This window comes from Oryctolagus cuniculus, chromosome 15 (assembly GCF_964237555.1).
Source record: "Oryctolagus cuniculus chromosome 15, mOryCun1.1, whole genome shotgun sequence".
In the NCBI taxonomy this organism is placed as follows: domain Eukaryota; kingdom Metazoa; phylum Chordata; class Mammalia; order Lagomorpha; family Leporidae; genus Oryctolagus; species Oryctolagus cuniculus.
This window is the reverse complement of record NC_091446.1, coordinates 62,878,622-62,900,515: the sequence shown is the minus strand read 5'-3', so window position 1 is coordinate 62,900,515 and position 21,894 is coordinate 62,878,622. Positions and strand designations below refer to the sequence as shown.

At 59.5% G+C, this 21,894-nt stretch overlaps 1 protein-coding gene across 3 annotated transcripts in view; it reads right to left on the bottom strand.

The window, feature by feature from the left end:
• CDH23 (cadherin related 23) overlaps nt 1-21,894 on the bottom strand; it is a 361,784-nt gene that overhangs the window by 155,042 nt on the left and 184,848 nt on the right. For all 3 annotated transcript variants that reach the window (XR_011382433.1, XM_070057798.1, XM_051823796.2), the window contains exons 10-11: nt 7,348-7,460; nt 5,379-5,567 (exon numbers count right to left, since the gene is read on the bottom strand). Coding sequence is in view for 2 of the 3 variants with exons in the window: in XM_070057798.1 (XP_069913899.1) it covers nt 5,379-5,567; nt 7,348-7,460 (302 nt within the window). In the remaining variant the exon portion in view is untranslated. The remainder of the gene's footprint in view (nt 1-5,378; nt 5,568-7,347; nt 7,461-21,894) is intronic.

The window sequence follows — 21,894 nt, the reverse complement described above, 5'->3', positions numbered from 1 at the left end:
CAGTCAGCGGGCTCCTTGAGCCACGACTCAGACCGGTCAGCCCCGGCTCTGGCAGGACTCCCTGTAACAGGGAAATGGCGCCCCGGGGCTGAGGAAGCCTCCCCTGCTCACCCTCTGGCCGGCCACACCAGCCACGCTGCGCCTTTTCTGCTCTTTGAGAATGAATGCCAGGCCATTTCCCTTGCACGGACCTCTGTCCTGGCACGGCCAGAACTCCCCACACCCCATGGCTCTTGGGGTTGCCTCCACACCACCTAACCTAACCCGCCTCCATGGCAGGCCCCTGGGACCGCTGAGCCAAACGCAGCCCCTACCCCACCCCATCACTCTCCCTGTTTCTGGACTGTTCCACCCGTGGTGATGTTGCTGCTGATTCCTCCGCTTCTCCCTTGGAAGGAAATGTAAGCTCTGGGGCCAGTGCTGTGGTGCAGCCGCTAAAGCCACTGCCTGCAGTGCCGGTGTCCCATATGCAACCTGGTTCGAGTCCGGGCTGCTCCACTTCTGATCCAGCTCTCTGCTGTGGCCTGGGAAAGCAGTAGAAGATGGCCCAGGTCCTTGGGCCCCTGCACCCCTGTGGGAGACCTGGAAGAAGCTTCCAGCTCCTGGCTTTGGCTTGGCCCAGCCCTGGATGTTGCAGCCATCTGGGGAGTGAACCAGCAGGTGGAAGATATCTCTGTCTCTCCCTCCCTCTCTATAGCTCTGACTTTCAGATGAATGAATAAATCATTAAAAAAAAAATATAAGCTCTCCGAGGGCAGGGCCACAGCATCAGCACAATCGCCCAGGACCCAGCACAGGGCAGGCGGGCAGCAGGCACCCACATGCTTGTGACACACAGCAGGTGCATGGCCACGCTTGTTCAGGGAGCCTGAGTAATTCTCCTACAAGCATCCATGCCAATGCAGTCCCTCAGGAAGGTCAGGGCCCTTGCAAACGAGTGAGGCCATTCAGAAGCTATTCTGATTCACAGAGCGGCTAGATGCAGAGGGTGCTGGCGCCCACTCCCCGCTCCCCCGGTCTCCCGCCCGCAGAAAGCGTTCTCGAGGAGAGCAGTAAATACATTCTGAGAGGCTGTGGGCAGAAGCGAGGCAGAAATAAAGTGGCCCAAATGCTCCCAGCCTCTGAGCAGAGCGGTGCAGCGCACAGGCACGGCAGGTCTAGTGACAGGTGGATGCAGATGAGAGGACCGGGCCGGTCTCAGCCAGCCGGGTCACCCGGTGCGGTGAGGACGTTTTCTCTGGGTCTTGTGCAGTAGCCCCAGGTGCGCGGGCTCTCCCTCCCTGGGTAGATCTGGGCTTGGCGGGGTGTGAAACATGGACAGTCCTCTGGCACTCACCGGCACAGGGTTCTTGAGGGTAAGAGAGCAGAAACTTCCAGGCCGCCCCGTGCAGATGGGAGACAGAAGATGTGCAGCTGAGCAGGCTCCCCAGCCCACGGAGGTGCTGGGGGCTGGAGGAGGGGGAGCGGGTCAAAGGCAGAGAGCACCAGGAACAGGTGCGGGGCAAGGCGCAGGAAGGCAGGGCAGGACCTGAGTGGGTGAACCTGCTGCTTACTTCCCATGGAGAAGAGGCCCAGCGGCCAGTGCACGGGAAGAAGGGGTGCAGCTTCAAGGCCAAAGTCAAGAAATGCGTGCCCTACCCCCAAGCCGACTTCTGGGCTCCTCCCTTCAGATTCTGCGATGTGCACCCCACCCTCCATTCGCATCTCTGGGCATGAAGGGGCTGCTCCCGGCTCCAGCCCACACCAGCCCTCTCCTTACGAAATGACCCAGTGACACTGACCACATGACGGAGTCCTGGGGAGGCAGGAAGGGACGCCCAAGCACCTTTGCTGCCAGAGTGTCTGGCAGAGCCCAAGATTCAGCGGGAGACTCAGCAGAGTTGTGCATGGCAGCCATCACCCTGTTAGTGTGAATTAGCATGCTCGCCAGTAGCAGCTGCCACCACGTTCCCACTGTGGGGTCCAGCTGCTTCCTCCTCCCCTTCCTGTTTCCCACCAGGCCCCCCTACTGCCCCGCAGGGTTGGTGAGGTCATTCTTCCTACACAAACTCAAGTGGACCCCTGGGAACACGCCTGGGAAATGCGTGTTCACTGGGGAGGGCCCACGAGTGGTACACATGTGACCCCTTCAGGGTAACTGCCAGACGGACAGTGACAAGATCACGCTGACAACGGCGGGGGGGGGGGGGGGGTTGTGTACCACGTGCTCTGCAGAGCCTGTGACGCAGGGGTCTGACTGCTCGCGCCCCTGCCTGCCGGCCTGCCTGCCTTCAAATCTGCTCCATGAACACATTTTTCTGCTGCCCCGAGCAAATCCCGTCCCCTCTGTCCCAGACACGGCTGCCTACACGCATGTTCTCCCGGAAAGAGAACTTCAAGAGCTGACCATTGGGAAAAAAAACCACATCCCTTTTACAACGGTTGCTTGCTTCCCTTCTGAGGCTCCCTGGCTCTTCCCAGATTCTGGGCATGTGCTGTGGCCCCTGCTGTATGCGGGCCCCACGGCTGAGAGCCCACGTGGGTACCCAGGGCCTCCTCGACATCCGACATCGGGGCTGGGCCCTGGGAGCCAGTTCCCGGCCGGTTCGGGATTTCTCCGGGGTCCTGGAGCTGGGAGGAGGTGGGAGGTGGCGCAGCCAGGCCAGTGCAGAGAGTGACTTGGCTGTCTCTCTTACTGGGGGCCAGCCCAGAGCCACAGGCGGACTGTTTAGGGCCTCTGCATGGGGTGGTCTCGGCCCTTGGGCTGTTGTCCTCCTAGTTAGTACTCTCTCTGTGTGCCACCGTGCCCTGGAGGAAGGACAAGGGGGACAGGAGGCCTGCCTCCATCAGCCCACACTGTGGAGAAAGCAGCTAGGGCAGGCAGGGAGTGGTCCCTGGTCATGGTGGGCACCTGGGCGGCAGTGGGTTGGGCCTGGTGGGGCGTGGTCACCAGCAGCCGCGCCAGACACCCCTCAGCATTCCTGCACACACTCCCATCCACGCTCCCAGCCAGGCAGCACAGGGAACTCCGGAGGACGAACCCTCAGCGGTGGCCCTGGCGTTCCCTGACAGCCATGGTGAGCAGGCCTGGGGACGCCCACCTCACTCCCGGTGGAGCTCAGAAACCCAGCCCTGGTCAGGGAGTTGAGCCCTGCCCGTGGTGGCAGCTGCAAGTGGTGTGCCATGCCATCTCCACCCTCCCCCCACCGATTGTAATCTCACAGTTATGGCGACGGCAGGATCCCATGGCTCACATCTTTGGGGTGGAGACAGACTGAGCTGCTTCCACTCCTCCCTGGCCTCGGGGCAGTGTGGTGGGGGCCTTTGCCTAGCGCTGGCCATGGCCACTGAGTTGGCAGAAGTCCCCAGGGCCACTGCTGATCTGAGGTACAGACAGCTATACCCCACCCCTCCTCCAGTCAGTGGCCAGAAGTAGGCTGACTGCGCATCTGAGTGACAACCTGGAGGGGGCTCCCCTCTGGACCTGCACTGGGCACAGTCCCGTGGGAACCCAACTTACATTTTGGAGTTAACTTGGGGCTGCAACATAGACGGACTGACACATGTGCTTTTTAGAAAGTTTTAATTAATTAATGTATTTGGAAGGCAGAGAGAGAGAGAGAGAGAGAGCGCGCTTCTATCCACTGGTTTACTCCCCCAAATAAGCACCGCAGTCGGGCTGGGCCAGGGCCAGGCCAAAACCTGGAAGCCCATATGGGTCTCCCACATGGATAGAAAGAACCCACGTACTTGGGCCATCATTTGCTGCCCACAGGGACATTAGCAGGAGGGGGCACTTGAACCCAGACACTTTGATATGAGATTCAGGTGTCCCAGGCTGTGGCTTAACCCTCTGTGCCCAACACCTGCCCCCTCTCCTTTTAAATAGATGAGTAAAAGGTGGCTCAATGGGGCCAGCACTGTGGCGCAGTGGGTTAAGCTGCTGCCCACAGTGCCAGCATCCCATGTCAGTGCCAGTTTGAGTCCTGGCTGCTCCACTTCTGATCCAGCTCCCTACTAATGCACCTGGGAAAGCAGTAGAAGATGACTCAAGTCCTTGGGCCCCTGCACCCACGTGGGAGACCCTGAAGAAGCTCCTGGCTCCTGGCTTTGGAATGGCCCAGCTCAGGCCATTGTGGCCATTTGGGGATGATCTCTCTGTTTCTCTCTCTCTTTTTGTAACTCTGCCTTTCAAACAAATAAAATCTTTAAAGAAGAGGAGGCTCAGAAAGGGTCATCAGGGGCCAGCCTGTGGCACAGCAGGTGAAGCCTCCCTGTGGGATGCCCGCACCCCAGGTAGAGTGCCAGTCTGGGCCCTGGGTGCTCTGCTCCACTCCAGCTTCCTGCTCATGCGCCGGGGAAGCAGCAGGTCCTGACTCAGTCCCTGGGTTTCTGCCACCCACACGGGAGACCCAGATGGAGGTCCTGGCTGTTGACTTGGGCCTGGCCCAGCGCTGGCGGTGGCAGGCATTTGGGGGAGTGAAGCAGTGAATGGAAGATGTCTCTCTGCTTCTCTCCCTCTCTCTGTTTCGTTTCTCTCTCCATTGCTCTACCTTTCTAGTAAATGAATACATGTTACAAGCATGTTTACATTAAAGGGTCATTGATTCACGTCACAGAGCAGCACGAACGCACGGCCTGTCTGATGGCACAGCTCGTGCTGCTGCTATAGAGGCCACCTCCTTCCGGGCTTGCATCGGCAGCAAGTCCACATTCCTTCGCTTGGCATTTGAGGCCCTCTCAGATCGGAAGCCCAGCCCAGCAGCCCAGTACACAAACCACGCACGATTAGCACGCACACTGGCCTGCTGCCAGAACCCTGGCCTGCGCCTGGCTGCGGGCCACTGGCTGGCCAGCCTTCCCACGAACCCCAAGCCCCAGGTCCCCTCCCCTCTGGCCCAAGGCCCCTTTCTCAGCTGCCCCCTCACAGCCTCGCACACAAGCACTGGGGCCATCGCTGCACACAAAGCAGGACCCGGGATCTGCTGCCGAGGTCGTCCTCCGAAGAGGAGCCGCATGTGTCCCAGAGAGACGCCGCGACGACCCCCAGGGCGTGGGAAAACAGACCAACGGCTCCTCTGCACCTTTGCAAGCTGCTGTTTTGCCCGGATGTCTAATGTGCAGACTAGCTGAGCTCGACGCTCGGGTACGTAACTTCCATGCGCAGCAACTGCACCCAGAGGCACGGCTCAAACAGCGTGCACAGGGGCCCAAGGGGAGGCTGACTGGCGGGCAGCTACTGCCTGATCCTGAGGACACGGCAGGGCAGGGGGCCCCAGCGCTTGTCTCCATGTACAGCCGAGGGGCTGGAAGCCCAGAGACACCCAGTATCCTCTCCAGGGTTGTCCAGCACAGGCAGGGCAGTGGGCCTGCACGGGCCGTGTGCTCCGGGCACTCACCTCGTCCTTGTCCACCACCTGGATGAAGAGGGGGAGTGCGAAGCCGACCTGCGCCAGCTCGGTGATGGCCACGCTGTACTCAGAGCTGTTGAACTCGGGCGCGTTGTCATTGATGTCGATGACCAGGATGTTGAAGGTCGTGGTGACGGTGGCATCAGACGGGGTGCGGTCGTCATTCAGCTCTGTGCCCTGCAGATGGGGGACAGTGAGCCTGAGCGTGACTGCTGCCCACCCAGGCCCTTCTCAGTGCTTGCACTGTGCTTCAGCGTCCATGCTCCCCTCCCGGCCTCACCACACCGCAGCAGGAAGTGTCCATCACTGTTATCCCATCTTGCTGACAAGGAGACTGAGGGGTTAACTAACACATACAGGGGCCAGTGCTGTGGCACAGCAGGTAAAGCCACTGCCTGAGACCCCGGCATCCCACACGCACGCTGGTTCAAGTCCGGCTGCTCCACTTCTGATCCAGCTCCCTGTTAATGCACCTGGGAAAGCAGCAGAAGATGGGCCAAGTGCTTGGGCCCCTGCACCTACATGGGAGACCTGGAAGAAGCTCCTGGCTCCTGGCTTTGGCCTGGCCCAGCCCTGGCTATTGTGGCCATTTGGCGAGTGAACCAGGGAATGGAAGACCTCTCTCTCTCTCTCTCTCTCTCTGCCTCTCCCTCCCTCTCTGTAACTCTGCCTTTCAAATAAAACATATTTTGTTTTTAAAGATTTATTTATTTGAAAGGTAGAGTTACAGAGAGATAAGGGGAGAGGGAGAGAGAGGGGAAGGGGGAGGGGGGGAGGGAGAGAGAGGTCTTCCATCTGCTGCTTCGCTCCCCAAATGTCCGCAATGGCTGGAGCTGCGCTGATCCGAAGTCAGGATCCAGGAACTTCTTCTAGGTCTCCCACGTGGGTGCAGGGGCCCAAGGACTTGGGCCATATTTCACTGCTTTCCCAAGCCACTAGCTGGGAGCTGGATTGGAAGTGCAGCAGCCAGGACTCAAACTGGCACCTATATGGGATGCCAGCAATGCAGATGGTGGCTTAACCTGCTACACTGGGGCGCCAGCCCCAGTAAATTTTTTTAAGGTAACATGTACAAAGACAAACAGCCAGATCAGGTTCACAGTGAAGGCGGTTCCCCAGAGCTCTCTCCCATTCTCTGTAAAGGCAGGAAGACGGGGCTCAGGGCTGGACGCTGAGCTGCCAGTGCCATCCGCCTTCAGAGCTGACCCCTCGCCCCAGTTGTAGGGGTGGGGGACGGTCGAGAGGGGCCCAGGGCCCTGGTGCTGGGTACAGAGGACGGCGCCAGCATGGCTGACTGACAGCTGGACAGCAGGCGAGAAGGAGCGAGAGGGCGCACAGAGCCAGCCCTGCCGCCAGCCCTGGCAGGTGCAGGGAATTCAGGGAAGGGCTAGGCCGGGCTGCCCCATCCTGCACAGGCCAATGGAGGAGCCCCCTCCAGGCCTCCTGCCTCAGTCTCCAAGCCACCCCTCCTCCAAATCGATGGCTGGGGCTGGGGGCCCCCTGTGGTCCAGGCAGGATCTATACCCCTAAATGGGTTTCCCAGGGAATGGCTCAGCAAGTCATTGATTTTAATTAAAATCAGCCAGGAGTGGCAGGTGGTGGCAGAGGGCGGGGCCTCCCCCCCCACACCTTCCGGGGTGGGGTCGCCAGCAGCCTCCACCCTCCCCGTCTGCTGGGTTGTGGTCTCCAAACCTGGGGAAGTGATGGGACTGAGAAACTGGACGAAACCCCAGAACCGGGGTCAACTCAAGGACGGCTCCAGGTGGCTGGAGCAGAGGGCGTACAACGAGTGGGCAATGGGGGGACAGCAGGGTAAGCGCCTGCTGTGTGCGCCTCACGGTCCTGGCTTTGAGCCCTGGAGTCAGGGCAAGTTGAAGGGCAGCCATCACGTGCTGTGGGAGCCCCCCGCCCCGGGCCAGAGCCCCCAGGCACCACCGGAGCCAGCATCGGGTCTCACCTTCACGGTCAGGATGAAGCCGTGGCTGTACAGCGGGTTCTCCCGGTCCAGCAGGCCATTCAGGGTCAGTGCTCCGCTGATATAGTCCAGGGCAAAGATGCTGTTGGTGTTTCCTGCCAGAGAGAAGCGTTTCGGATATGTTATCCCCAGGGGAGGCGCGCATGGAGCTGGGGCCTGCACATCCCTCTGGATATCTTCCATCTGCTCGTTCATTCCCCAAATGGTTGCAATAGGCAAGGCTGGCCCAGGCCAAAGCCAGGAGCCCGGAGCTCCAGGTGAGTGGTGGGGCCCATGTCCCTTCGGCCGTTCACGGCTACCTGCCAGGTGCACCAGCAGGAGGTTGGATCTGAAGCGGAGCAGCCGGGACTTGAGCCAGCACTGTGCTATGGGAGGCGGCATGGCAAGTGGAGGTGACACCTGCAGTACTCATCGGCTTCTTTTTCAACAGAGAGGAGGCCACTGGTTCAGAGCCACCCACCAGCCGTGGTGGCCAGTGAGCGAGCAGTGTGCATGTTTTGCTGCCCTTGTCTTAATTTCCGTGGCCACACTGTCTTGTTTGTCTATGGTAGTGACAGAGAGTTCCATCACGGTAAGTTTATTAAAAACATTTTTCCATTTAGAAGATGAGTATGCAAGGTACTTATGCGACTTTAAAGCCTGTGTTTAAAGTGCTGGCAGAGGAGCTGGCACTGTGGCGCAACAGTTAAAGCATGGCCTGCAACACCGGCATCCCATATGGGCACCAGTTCTAGTCCCGGCTGCTCCGCTTCCCATCCAGCTCTCTGCTATGGCCTGGGAAAGCAGTAGAAGATGGCCCAAGTGCTTGGGTCCCTGTGCCTGCATGGGAGACCCGGAAGAAACTCCTGGCTCCTGGCTTTGGACCAGCTCAGCTCTGGCCATTGCAGCCATTTGAGGAGTGAATCAGTGAATGGAAGACCTCTCTCTTTCTCTCTCTCTCTGGCTCTACCTCTCTCTGTAACTCTGACTTTCAAATAAATAAAAATAAGTCTTTGAAAAAATAAAGTGCTGGCAGAAATGGTTCACAAGCAATGATGCCCTCAAATGTGGCCGCTGTGTCCCCTCCCCCGCACCCAGCGCCCTCGCCTCCTCTTCCCAAGGCTGCCCAGGTCACCACGCTCATTCCTGCCTCCTCTCCCATCCTCCCATCCTCCCAGCCCAGAGCCAGCCCCTCCTCCTCCAGGAAGGCCATCTTGATCTCTCCTTCTGTCCCTTCCAGCTCCATAGGCAGTAACCAGTGTCTATAGTAACTGACTGTTCTCCAGTCGCTTTCTGTGTGTTAATCTGATTTCCCACTCTCCCTTAAGCACACACCCCGGCCCCTTCCCTCCCATCCACGCACACGCTCAGTGCTCAGCAGTCCCCGAGCAAGCTGGCCAATGGACCAAGCCGTGAGCTTGGCGCGTTGGGGCACACACATGTCCGTCTGCCAGGAATTCCAATGCAGAAGCACCCGCAGCCGGCAAGAGTCAGCAGGGAGAGGCTGCTCCCAGATGGAAGGCTTTTGAGCCACCTTCCCGGAGGAGGTGGTGCCCATTCCCCACACCACTTCCTGGCTGTGTGGCCTGGGGTCGCTTGCCTAACCCCTCTGCGCCTTGGTTTCTTCCCTTGTAGAACAGGGGTGATTATAGTGACGTCGGCCGCACAGGGCGGCGAGGGAAGTCAGGACGCACTGACCGGCAAGGGCTCCTGGCTCAAGAGTGCTCAGGGAGTGCTGCTGTCTGAGCGGGGCGGGGGCAGAGGCAGGACTGCAGGGGGACGGAGTGGGGCCCCCAGGCTTTGAGCTGGGGCCCCCTGCTACGGGGCAGGAAGGACAGAGGGCAGGGGGGCTTGTGAAGGCACTACCGCGAGGGTGCTTCGTCCACTAGGGGGCCTGCTGCTGGGAGGAAACGAGGCCGTGTGCTTTCCCCGGTCACTCACCCACCCAATGGCTCCTTCGTTCATTCACTCAGCAAACCCGTGTTGTGCTTCCTCTGTGTGCCAGGGTCATATCCTCCACCTCCAGCAGGGCCTCATGGCCCAGGGTGGGTGGAGTGAGGGCTGGGCGGAGGGGCTGCTCGGAGGCTGGGTCCCGGCCTCAGTGCCCACTGCGCGCACAGGCACAGACCGGCTCCCAGCCCCACGGCCTGCATCCCGCCATCGAGGTCCTCGGGGAAATGCATCTTTTCCAGTAAAAGCACCTACAGGTGTTTAACTAAATGTGATACAATCTTTATCTTTGAGAGCTTTCTCCTATAAATCTCTGACAAAGCAGCCCCCTGGTGAATGGCATGCTGTCTTTTGGGGTTTGGAGAGCAGGGTTACCAGCTGTGATATGCTCAATTGAGTCCCCACTCAGCACCCGTGTCCCATGCATGGTCACATGGCCCATCCCAACCCAGAAGCTACCCCAGCACATAAGTCAGCCCTTCCCCCGCCGTGGAAGCTTCTCCCACAAGTCTGCAGGCAAATACCCCTGACAGGTGCACACTCAGACAAACCCAGGGACTGTCCCACAACACACACACATCAGCTGGCTCCCCTGCCGGCCCACTGCCAGGACCAACAGCCAGGCAGGCCTCGGGAGGGAGCTCCGACCCCAGTGCTCCCGCTGTCACCATGACAACACCACACTGGCTGGGCGCCTGCTGGGCTCAGGTAGGGGCAGGAGAGGAACCGGATGCCCCGGGCAGGGACGCGGGTCTATGTCAGTTAAACATTGATCGACCTTCGTGCTTATCCCTTTGAAGTTCACTGAGCACCTACTATGTGCCACGTGCTGGGCATCAGCAGAGAAAAGCGGGCAGTGAAGACCAGCATTCGTGATATAATCACTCCGCGGGGGGCCTGAGCACTCACCCAGCTGAGGCCCCTGAAGAAAAGCAACAGAACAGAACAGTACAGAGAGGCGACTTTTTTTTAAGATTTATTTTATTTATTTGAAAGACAGAGTTGCAGAGAGAGGTAGACACAGAGAGAGGTCTTCCATTCACTGGTTCACTCCCCAGATGGCCTCAACGGCTGGAGCTGTGTTGATCCAAAGCCAGGAGCCAGGAGCTTCTTCGGGGTCTCCCACATGGGTGCAGGGGCCCAAGGACTTGGGCCATCTTCTACTGCTTTCTCAGGCCACAGCAGAGAGCTGGATCAGAAGTGGAGCAGCTGGGATTAGAACTGGCACCCTTATGAGATGCTGGAGCTTCAGGCCAGGGCTTTAACCCACTGTGCCTGGCCCCAAGAGAGGTGATTAAGACTGTTCCCTCTGGGGCCCACCACTGTGGCATAGCAGTAAAGCCACCATCTGCAGCGCCTGCATCCCATATGGATGCTGGTTCGAGTCCCGGCTGTTCCACTTCTGACCCAGCTCTCTACTAATGCACCTGGGAAAGTAGCAGAGGAAGGCCCAAGTCCTTGGGTTCCTGCGCCCATGTGGGAGACCCTGATGGAGCTCTTGGCTCCTGGCTTCAGCCTGGCCTAGCCCTGACTGTTGTGGCTATTTGGGGGAGTGAACTAGTGGATGAAAGATCTCTCTCTCCCTTCCTTCTCCCCCCACAACTCTGACTTTCAAATAAATAAATAAACCTTTTTAAAAAAGGACTATGCCCTCTGGAGGCAGACAGCATGAGTTCAAATCGTAGCCCTATTACTTTCTGGCTGTGTGGCTTTGGTTAAATAACCCTATCTGGACCTCAGTTTCCCAGTCTGTAAAATGGGGGTAATACTAGAACGTTGTGATGGTTAAATGAGCTTATCCAGTGCTGGGCCCACATTGGCTGCCTGTGTGCACCAAGAGGACACCACCATGGTCCCGTCACTTCCCCTACCATGTGCCCACAGCTCTCTCTGCCCAGCAGGGCCTCCCAAACAGGGCTGCTGAGTACAAACTGGTTGCCAGGCCAAGAACACAGCCTGCAGGCCCGTGTGGCATCACACTGAGGCTCTGACCTCTGTGCACTTCACCTCTGACCCCACTCGAATCAGCTCCCTCTTCCCCTCCCCAACAGTACTGTGGGTTTAGCTACACACACACACACACACACACACCTACCTACACACACACACGCTTGCCTGCTTTCCTAGAAACTGATACACCCACGAATTCTTTACCCAGGTCCCAGGAGGGTCCGGGGGTCTGGGGAGGTGGCCAGGGACGCTGTTCACCTGTTCAGACCCCATCACTGTGCAGCAGGGCAGCTGCTGCGACAGGTGCTTTCCTGTGTGTGTGTGTGGGGGGGGGGGCACCTGGCAGGCGAGAGACTCTTGGGGTGGAGGGGGAGGGGCAGCATTGGCACCCTGGGGCTCTGGGAGCTGGTGAGTGGAAGCAGGTCGCCCCTGGCCCAGCGGGCTGTCCTGGGATCAGCTCCCTCGGAGAATCAGGACCTCTTGAGATTTGCAGAGAAAGGTGGAGAGGGTGTGAATGGGGCAGCCCTGCGAGCAGGACGGGCTGCTGGGGGTGGGGAGGGAAGGTACTTCATGGTCTTCATCTTCCTATCTATTAAAAAGCAGTGGCTACTGCCTGCAGGTCGCTCGCCACGGGGCGGATTCCGCCTCCAGCTGTTTGCACAGTGAGATGATTTATTCTTCGCAATCACCTCCTTTCTGCGTGAGGAGGCAGGTGCAGCGATGATAAAGAAGTGCCAAGGTCACCTGCCCGGGAAGGGACCAGCTGGGACCTAGGCTGATGTCTTGTTTCTCCCCGCGGGCATCGCCCCCTGCACACTGTGCCCTGTGCTACGGGATGTGGAAACGTAGCAAGACAAAGGTGAGATCCTCGTCCGTCACAAAGGGAGGTGGCCGTGAAGCGCTCTAGGGGTCCTAATGGGCAAAAGACACAAGGGACACTTCATGGGGCACACAAATGGCCCATGGGGATGCATCAAAGCCATGTCACACCTGTTAGAGCAGCTGCTCCGGCAAGCAACAGGGAGCACGTTGTGGGGGAGTCATGGAGGGGAGGGCACCCCAGGGCGCTGACAGTGGGAGCGCCAAGCAGTGAGGTCCCTGTGGAATTGGCCTGCAGGCACTTGGAAAATGAAAACAAGTGCTACCACATGACCCGCCAAGCCCACCGCCGGACACTCCATGGACAACGGAACCACAAAAAGGGAATTCATTTTGGGGCAAGAAAAACCATCTGGAATCCACACACAGTATTTTTACAGCATGCACTTTCCACGAACTTCTTGAAGATGCCCCGCATCTCCGAGGAAGTGAAATCAGCAGTTGGAGAGACAGCTGCGCTCCCAGGTTCACGGCAGCGCTAGGCACACCTGTCCAGGTGTGGACTCAGCCTAGGCGTCCATCAGCTCACAAGCAGATCAGAACACATGGTCCAAATGCACAACACCCAGAATCCATTCAGCCATAAAGAGAGGGAGTCCTGGCACTGATGACCCCGAAGGGAAATAAGCCAGGCACGGCGAGACAGACAGCACGGGGTCTCACTGGGAGACAGATCTCACAGAAGCCTCGAGCAGGCTGGGGACGGGGCCTGGGACGTCACAGTCACACAGGAGGCGTGAGCACCATGCCTCTGAAGCCAGCGAGAATCAGAGATTCCGAATGTTCTCACCACAGAGAGATGACGGAGGCAACAGGTACGCCAGATCCAATGACCTGATAAACACCACGTGGTGTCCAAAGTAAAAGACTTCAAAAAGAGGAGGTGCTGGAAAAAACCCACGCACTCTGGGAAGCTCTAGGTAAATTCCTCCATGATAGTTTCACGTAGCAGCAGAATGTGTGTGTGGCCTGCAGCGAGGACCAGGGGGAGAAGGTGGAGCTGGACGGGCCGTGGGCACAGGAGTGCCCGTGACATCAGGGCACTGAAGACAAGGGACCTGGGCCAGCCTGGGCTCCCTGGCAGACTTGTGGGTCCACCGGGGAGGACAGGGCTATTTATTTTTAATATTTATTAATTAATAAGGAAGAGAGAGGGGGAAAGACACACAGAGAGGTCCTCCATCTGCTGGGTCACTCCCCAGATGGAGCCAGGCACTCCTCTGGTCTCCCACATGGGTGGCAGGGGCCCCAGCACTGAGCCATCGTCTGATGCTTTGCCAGGTGCGTCAGCAGCGCTGGAATTGAAAGTGGAGCAGGAACTGGAACTGAAACTTTAATGTGGATGCAGGCGTCCAAGTGTGCCCAGTGCTCAGCCCAACAGGCATATGTGGAAGGCAGCGAGGGAGACGGGGCAGTGGTGAGAGAGGCGGATGGGGAAGCAGCACGGGGCCCCGGGGCCCCGGGGCCTGGTGCAGGAGAGGAAACCATGGTGAGAAGGATCACCACGGTCAGACCATGCAGAGGCCGGCCAACGGAGCTTAGGATCCCACTTCAGGACTTGAGGAAGGGTGGGGATGTGGCACTGGGGCGGGGGCCACAGGTGCTGCAGTGCACTCTGCAAGAGGCAGAGCGGCCGCTAGAGGGCGCAGCAGAGTCAAGCAAAGGGCCTAGGTTCTTCCTCCTGGTCCAAGGCTGGGGGAGGCCCTGGGAGGCAGCAGGGAAGGGGATGGGAGGGGCGCTGGGCTGTGGGTCGGGGGGTGGTCAGACTTGTGGGGGGGGGCTCCCTCTCGGGCCCGTGGGAGTCAGAGGAGTGCAGGCCCATCTTGCCACCTGCCAGTCCCTCCAGGCTGGCACTCCAGGTCCCCTCAGGCTGCCAATCTGATCCTTCCACATCTCGTCCCCTTGTTAGGTCCCTGGCCGCATCTTGACCCACATGGGCCGGGTTGGGCAAAGAGCAGCCTGGTGAGCCACTGGCGGCTGTGTGGGAACACAGGCGGGTGATGTTCAGTGGCTTTGCTCCGCGGGGCCTTGCCTCTGCTCTGGCTGCCCTGAGTGACAGGAAAACCCAAGGCTCACACCTCGGCCTGAGCCCTGTCTGCCTTTAGAAGCCATCTGTCACCTGCTGTCACCTGTCGCCTGCTGTGAGATACTCATCCTCATCTCCTGGCCATGGGCTCTGCCGGCTCCCAGCTCCTGACTCAGCTGCCCCGGCTGGGCGGCTCCCTGGTCCTCACACCCTGGGACCCAGCCTGGCCTTGAGGATCAGAGCTGGGTCCCGCACTCTGTCTCTGGGGCTGGCCCCAGACGGTTTCTGGAATCCATGCAGAGTTCCTCCCTAGTCCACACATTTTCCATGACTTGGTCAAGCCCCAGATGAATCTGGATTTCGATCGTTTTGCACCGAAATGAATTTATCTTTTAATTCCACTTTGCATGGACTTATTCAAGCACACTCAGGTGTCTCTGTCGGAGGGCCTGAGCTTTGCTTCCTCCCTCTGTAGTAATCAGAAAGGGTCAGCCAGCACACACGATGGGGAGGCCCTGGGCCAGCCCTGGGCTGGGGTCCTGGGAGACAGGAAGGAAAAAAAGCCAGGACTTAGGAGGAGCTGTCATCTTCCGGGGTGAAGAACCCACCCCTCCAAAGGCCGATCCCCGAGTGCAGGCAGGGGACTGGGTGAGATGACCCACGAGTCCCGATGCTTCACCCGGCCTGCCCAGGCGCCCGTTGCCGGGGAGATGGGCAGGCCTGGGCTGTGCACTCGCTCCCCTCCCATGGACTCTGGGCCTGGGGTCCTTGCCATCGGCACCCAGGAAGACCACCCACTGAGGAGGAAAAGGACGCAGGTGCCAGCAACAGCGCTGCCAGCTCCCAGCGGTTCGGATTCCTGTGGGTACAGTGTGGTCAGGCTGCACCATGGAGCCCACTTACAGGCTGCCCGGCCACAGCAAGTGCACATTTGGGTTCCTGTCTTCCTGCTTGGGCTGTTTTCTGATTGAGTCCCAACTGCAGCCCACCTCGCCCAGAGCTGGAGGGGGTCCCCACGGCCGCCAGCTGCACCGAGCTCTTGTGCCAGGCACTGTGCACCGGGTTCTGCATGCATATCTTTTTCAGTTCACAAGACCCCTAATGAGGCAGGGGCTACCACCCCTGGTAACAGACGAGGAAACCAAGGCACAGAGCACTTAAAAACAGCTGGCAATGGGCCACCAGGTTGGGAGGGGGGATGAAACAGCCCCCCCCCCCCGGAGCTGCGGACTTCTTGTCCTCCACACAGGCTGCTGCTTCCTTTCTGCCCTGTCTGCTGTGGCTCATCAGTAGATGCAGGGGGGCCGCGCAGGTGACCTGGGGCCCTGAGGCAGGCGGGCCTGCAGTCCCACCCCTGTCCAGCGGGGCCCTGGCGTTCCAACTGGGATAGAATTTTATCACTGCATAATGGAAACTGCGAATCAGCTCAGGTATGGGCTTTGGGCAAGATAGCTTATGAATTAAAAATTGTTACTTAGTTGCCTGCTGACAAAAGGCCCCCTTCCCCCGGCCCCGGGCGGCACCTGCGCAGGGCCGCATTCATCAGCCCCTAGACCAGCATATGGTAACCGGCGGCCTGCGCTGCCCTGGCTTTCAACCAGGGGAGGGGGCAGAGAGCTTGCTGCTCCTCTTAAAGGCCCTGGGGTGGGGGTGTCAGGCCGATCTCCGCTGGGTGCGTCTGCATCAGGAACTTGCTCAGACGGCACCCCAGAGAGGGGCCCCCGCTCTTGTCACTCTCTGCTCCCTATCCACTTCTTTCAAAGCCCTCCTCTCTGCTCCTCTGTCTCTTACCATCGGCCCACCACAGCGGAAATGGGAGCCCCAGGGCATGGGGACTGCTTCCACAGTGCCAAGCCACACACAGCAGGTGCTCAGTGTTTTTTGAACTAATGAATGGGCCCAAAGTAGGATGTCCGGGACCACGCTGAGGCCAGCGTGAAAGGCTGCCGCCCAGAGTGATACAGGGTGACTCGCCACGCGGCCCATCACGACGACGCTGCCCCTGCGCCAGGGTCCATGAAAAGGGAAGCCAGTGGGCGACAGCGGCCTCAGGGCACTGTCTGTCCCCTCGGGGAGGCCGGGCTGCCAGGGCCCTGCGGGAGGCGCCGGTCGCCCAGGTGCTTCCCACAACGGCAGTTTTCATCCGACTCACTTAAACCAAGTGATTGCCTCTCCTAACGTGACTCCAAGCCCGGCTCTGACTAATTGGCTAATAACTGGCGCTAATTTATGAGACATGAACCTGAGTGGCTAAGGCTAATGAAGCCCATTACACCAAGCACTGCGGAGGGCGGAACCTGCCCCTCTCGCCCCCACACAGCCCTGCGCTGTATATGGGCAACCTCAGAAAGGCGGCCCCCGGTCCCCTGAAGAAGCTCCGCTGGGAGCCCTAGACGTCCTCCCCAGGGACAACGGCCAGAGGCAGAACCTCTCCGTTCCTGAGAAACCTTCCCATAAAGCCGAGAGAATTTCTGCAGAGGGAACCATCGGGGAAGTGCCCGCCAGGAAGGAAACCCGGGACAACCCGGCTGCCCGTCAGGAGGGCACCAGCGAGGGAAGTTCTGACATGAAATGCAGCAGCCGCTAAAACGCGGCCGAGGTTTATGGCTTGAAAAGATAGACACGTTTAAGACTTGTTAAAAAAAAAAAAAAAGGCGACGACTCATAAAATGGCCTGGTTCTACAACATACATTTTTCTGGCTTAAAAATATTCACACGGAAAAAGCAAAGAAATGCGAATGAGACATTAAACAGAACGAGATGTTAAAACAGGGTGGCACAGGCTGGGCGGAGCACGGTGGTGTGTTGACGTGTCGGGCGGGATGTCCCCGAGATGCGGGGACTGCCCTGGGTGCGTGGGGGTCTGCACCCTTCCCTCCAGGGCTCCCCAGGGACAAAGTCACCCCTGGCTGAGAACCACTTCTCCAGAATCATTCCAGCTTCTCCTTTTTGACTCATTTGAAGTAATTCATTGAAAAGAAAGGTGAGGCTTTGGCAGAGTGCTCCAGACCCCAGGCAGAGCTAGGATGCATGGGTCCACACCCGGGTGCCTGCGTTCCAGTCCCAGCCCTGCTCCTGAACCTCTCCCCGACACCTGCACACGCTTCCCGACAACGCACAGGCTGGAGGCAGCAGTGACAGCTCAAGTGCTTGGGCTCCTGCCGCCCATGCGGGAGACCCAGCTGGAGTTCTAGCCTCCCGGCTTCTGCCCGTCCCAGCCCCGGGGCTTTTGCAACCATCAGGGGAGGGAACCAGTGGATGGAAGATCTCTCTCTCTCTGCCTTCCAATTAAAATAAAAAATGCATTTTTTTTAAATAAAGGCCAGTACAAGTTCCTTTAAAAATCATCCCCAAAGATCTGTAAGTGGATAGGGGCGAGTCTCACAGGCTGTGGATGGGACGGACAGGACTGACTGCAGACAATGACACATTTTGTACATTAAGCACGCACTAAAGTCTGTGTACTCTGAGCAGTGTTCCACGCAGGCTGATTCATCAACTGACGCATCTTAATGAGTGACTTCCTTTACCTGGGTGACTGCCGCTACTGACAACTCACTCTGCACCCCGTTCCCCGCACCTCCTCTCCGCGCCCCCGCCCTGGCAGGCACCTTTCTGGCCTCACTCATTGCTATGCTGGCCAGGACAAAGGCACTGCAGAGGCCTCTGCCCCCAGGCAGGGTCCAGTCTAGACCAGCAACCAGGACCCCCCTGTGCCCCAAGGGGCCCGTTGTGCCCTGGAAGATTCCTGGAGGGGAGTGGTGGGGCGGCTGCTGCAGGCAGGCCTTGGCAGGCAGCCCTTGGGTAAGCAGGGGAGGGGGGAGGCCAGCCTGAGTGGCAGGCTAGAGGTGGGACCTCTGCTTCCCAGGAGGGAGCCAGCTGGGGGCAGCTGGGAGGCCACAGGGAGCAGTCAGGAGCGCTGACGCCAGCAGGCAGAGTGGGCAGTACAAGGCCAGCAGCGTGGATTCCGCTGTAGGGGGTGGCTGGAGGCAGGGAGCTGGGTGGGTGACGAGGGCAGGCACTGGGGGAAGGAACAGTCACGAAGGCCAGTGTTTATTGTGGACAGCGGGCAAGGGTCTAAGCACTTTCCCCGAATCAGTCAATTGGTCTGCGAGGCCGCTCCAGGTGGAGGGCAGCCTCGTCCTCCGCGCCATCACCGCTCTCCCCATTGTACAGGGCAGAAGACCGAGGCACGGAGAGGCTGACTTCACCAGAGTTCCACTGCTGCTGGCAAGCAGTAGAGGCAGGGTGCCCGCCCAGAGCCCGCAGGCTTAGTTCCTGCACTGCTGTGCCCGAGAGACTGGGAAGACGCCCGCTTCTGCTTGCTGACGAAGCACTTGGCATGCGTGTCCCTGCACCCCATCTCCCTGGGCACTCAGGACCCCCTGTGAGGCTGCCCTGCAGCCCATCAGCCGCTGAGGAGCCACAGGCCCAGGTGAGAGCGACATGCCCCAGGGTGCATCATTGCTGGGAGTAAAACCTGGGTTGTCTGGGTCTCCACGGACCTCACGGCTGCCAGGGGCTTGGTGTCCCCTGTGTGGGACTGCTGCTCCCTTGGCCAGGAGACGAGCCAGGTGAGGAGGAGGAAGCTGGGGCTAAGACCCTTCTGCGTCCCACCTGCTCACGGGCCGCGCACCTGGTTACCTCCCGGGCCTGGGGCGGTGGGCCCAGAAGACCCCTGCCCACCCTCACCTGGACTCCTTCCTTGGGCTCTGCCCGGAAGGCGTCTGTTGCGCCCGCCACTGCGCTGCCCGCATAACTCAGCGAGGTTTGGCACTCAAGAGAGGTCAGGGCTCTGGGAGATTTACGGCCCGATAAAGCCATCTCGGTGCTCGCATAAGCAGCGTCTGATATTTGATGATCTGAGAGGCCTTGTCTGGGAGGCGGGAGGCGGTGGAGGGGAGGCACTTAAGAAAACACAGAAGACAGTGATGAGCGCCCAAGGAGAAGGAGTGCGAGGGGGCAGGGCACGCTCTGTCATTCTGGTGGTGCTGTCACCCCCTCCGCCGGCACAGGGCACCAGGGGCCACCTGCCACACCACCGGGCCCCTCTGTACCAGGCACAGGTAGAGGCAGGCCGGGTAGTGCCCCAGGGCAACTAATGCCAAAGACTGGACACTGCCACCCCTCTACTGACACACACGGGGGAAGGACAAAGCCTCACTTGGTGGGTGGGACACCTGCTCTGCTCACGGGGCTGTTGGAAGGTTCCACGAGATAAGGGATCCGGAAACGCATAAACCGTCAAGTGCTGAGCCGACCTCAGGTGCGTGGCAAGGACCGCGAGCCAGGCACAGGTGGAACCGTTAAGGGCCCGGAGCTGGGTGGATGATGCCGGTCAGGAGAGACTGGTGTGGAGAGGTGGGGTGCAGCGCCAGTGACAGGTGTACTGAAGCTGGCTTGGTGCCCTTGAACCTTCCACCCTGTTCCCTGGCTTGGCTCCCTCCTCTAATGCCACTTGCCGTCGTCGTGATGACCCGCGGGAAGCCTCAGCGTTGGAAGCTCTGAGTGCGAATCCTGACTCCATCGCTGCCATCGGCGCGGCTCTGGACAGTGACGACTTCCCAGGCCCGGTTTCTCCCCTGCCGAGAAGGGGCAGGATACACTTTGCCACACCGGGTCCCGGCAGCGTGGAGCCAGCACGGAGTGGTACTGCCTGACCCGCAGAGCACCGTGCCCAGGGGTGCTGGTCACGGCAGGCCTGCACTGGGCTCGGGTGCACCTCACGTGCGGCCAGTTCTGGAAGGAATGACTTTCAAATCTGGCGAAGGAGAGGCCGGCACACACCTCCAGCTGGGTAATTTATGAATCAAATTGTGCTCCGTCAGGGCTCTGCGGCCCCGAAATAGATGTGGCGGGATGAGGTTCAGGGAGCTGGCCTCGGCCTCAGGGCGCTGATCTGTACAGAGCCTGCCCGCCCAGGGGGCCCACCCACCGCTGACCTTGAGGGCCCCTCCCCCCAGCCTGGGCCCTGCTCGGAAGCCTCGAGAGGACACAGAGACCGGCCCGAGGGGGAGTCCCTGACATCTCTGAGGCTCAGGGCTGCTCCAGGCAGTGGCTTAACAAGCGTCCTGCGCTCGGTAGCCGATTCCCCTATCAGATGGAACATCCCCCAGAACCCCAGTCCACAACAGCAGCTTGACTCGGAGCCCGATGCCCCTGCCCAACAGGCGAGGAGTGCTCCGCAGTCCAGCACACTGCACTAGGGGCCCGGATGTCCCTTAGGTTCTCTGGGTTTTAAGATGCCGTCGTCACCTACAAGCACTCGCCCAAGGTCACATGCGGTCGATGTCACCCACGCAGTCACATAAGGACCTGGAACCCTGCCAGGTCAGGTGAGGTTCCTGAGGCCTGGAGCACACCATGTCCCCATGGGGACCACACGGTGCAGCACGCAGGGTCAGAGTTCGCGTCTCAGTGCCACTCCTCATTCGCTGTGGGCACAGACCTGCCCTCTCTGGGCCTCGGTGTGTCCGCGCTGTAAAGGGGGAGGGGTGATTCCCAGGTCAGAGCTGACGGGGGGGATGACAGCTGGCCGTGCACCTGCTCAGCAGCGTCCTGCACACAGTAAACACTTGGTGATTACTACCGACTCCCCGGGAGCAGAATGAACCCCAGCACTGGATCTGCTGTGTTGCTCTGTCTCACAGTGGCCTCACTGGGTAGCAGGGCTGAGAGCTGAACCCATGGCCCTCAGTGCCGCAGCTTGGGTTCTGCCTCCTGCTCTTCTCTGGAAACACGGCTTCTAGAAGGTTCCACCAGGCAGGTAGGATTGTTCTGGGCATCTGGGCAGTGACCCAGAGCAGGATGGCAAGGCGGCTGGTTCTGGCCAGGAAGGGACTGAGGCGTACTCTGTGTGTTTAGTTGAGGACAGAGGCGCCCAGCAGCGTGGGAGGCATCGCAGGTGCTGGGCTCTGCTGGAAACCAGTGAGCCCCTTGCTGCTCACAAGGAAAGACGCAAAGTTGCCTCGGGGTCTGGAGCCCGTAGGAGAGCAGGGAGGCCTGGGTGCCCTGGGAACTCTGATGCCAGGGGTGTAAGGCAAGCTTAAAAAAAAAAAAGTGCTGTGGGGGCTGGTTTGTGGCACAGCGGGTCAAGCCACTCCCAGAGGTGCTGGCGTTCCACACCTGAGCACTGGCTCCAGTCCCGGCTGCTTTGCTTCCCACGCAGCTTGCTGCCGACGGCCTGGGAAGGCGGCTGCTGATGGCCCAAGTGCTTGGGCCACCCCACCCCCGTGGGAGACCTGGATGAAGCACCTGGGTTTGGCCTGGCTTAGCTCAGGCTGTTCTGGCCATTTGGGGAGTGAACCACTGGATGGAAGATCTCTCTCTCCATGTCTGTCTCTCTCCCTCTCTCTCTGTCATTCTGCCTTGCAAGTAAATAAATAACACACTTTTTTTGTGCTCAAAGAAATTTGGGAAATGTCAAGCAAGCATTCATCACTGCAGGACTTGTCAGGGCCTTAGTGTGCTAATGGGCACTGCGGGCAGCCGGGACACAGACACTGCCACCAGTGTCTGTCCCACCACCTGGACACAGAACCCTTTTCTACAAGCCATCCGCAGGGGAAGAATGAAGGGCTAAAGGCGCCCTTTCCGTGGTTGCCCTCCAGGGGGCGCACCTGAGCATAGGAGTGTCAGAGATGGAGAGCCCACAGGACTAAGAGCCATCTGGTTCAGACTTCCCCAGAGGTGGGGAGTGACTCGGCCACCACCACACAGCAAGTCTGAGGCAAGACGGTGGCAA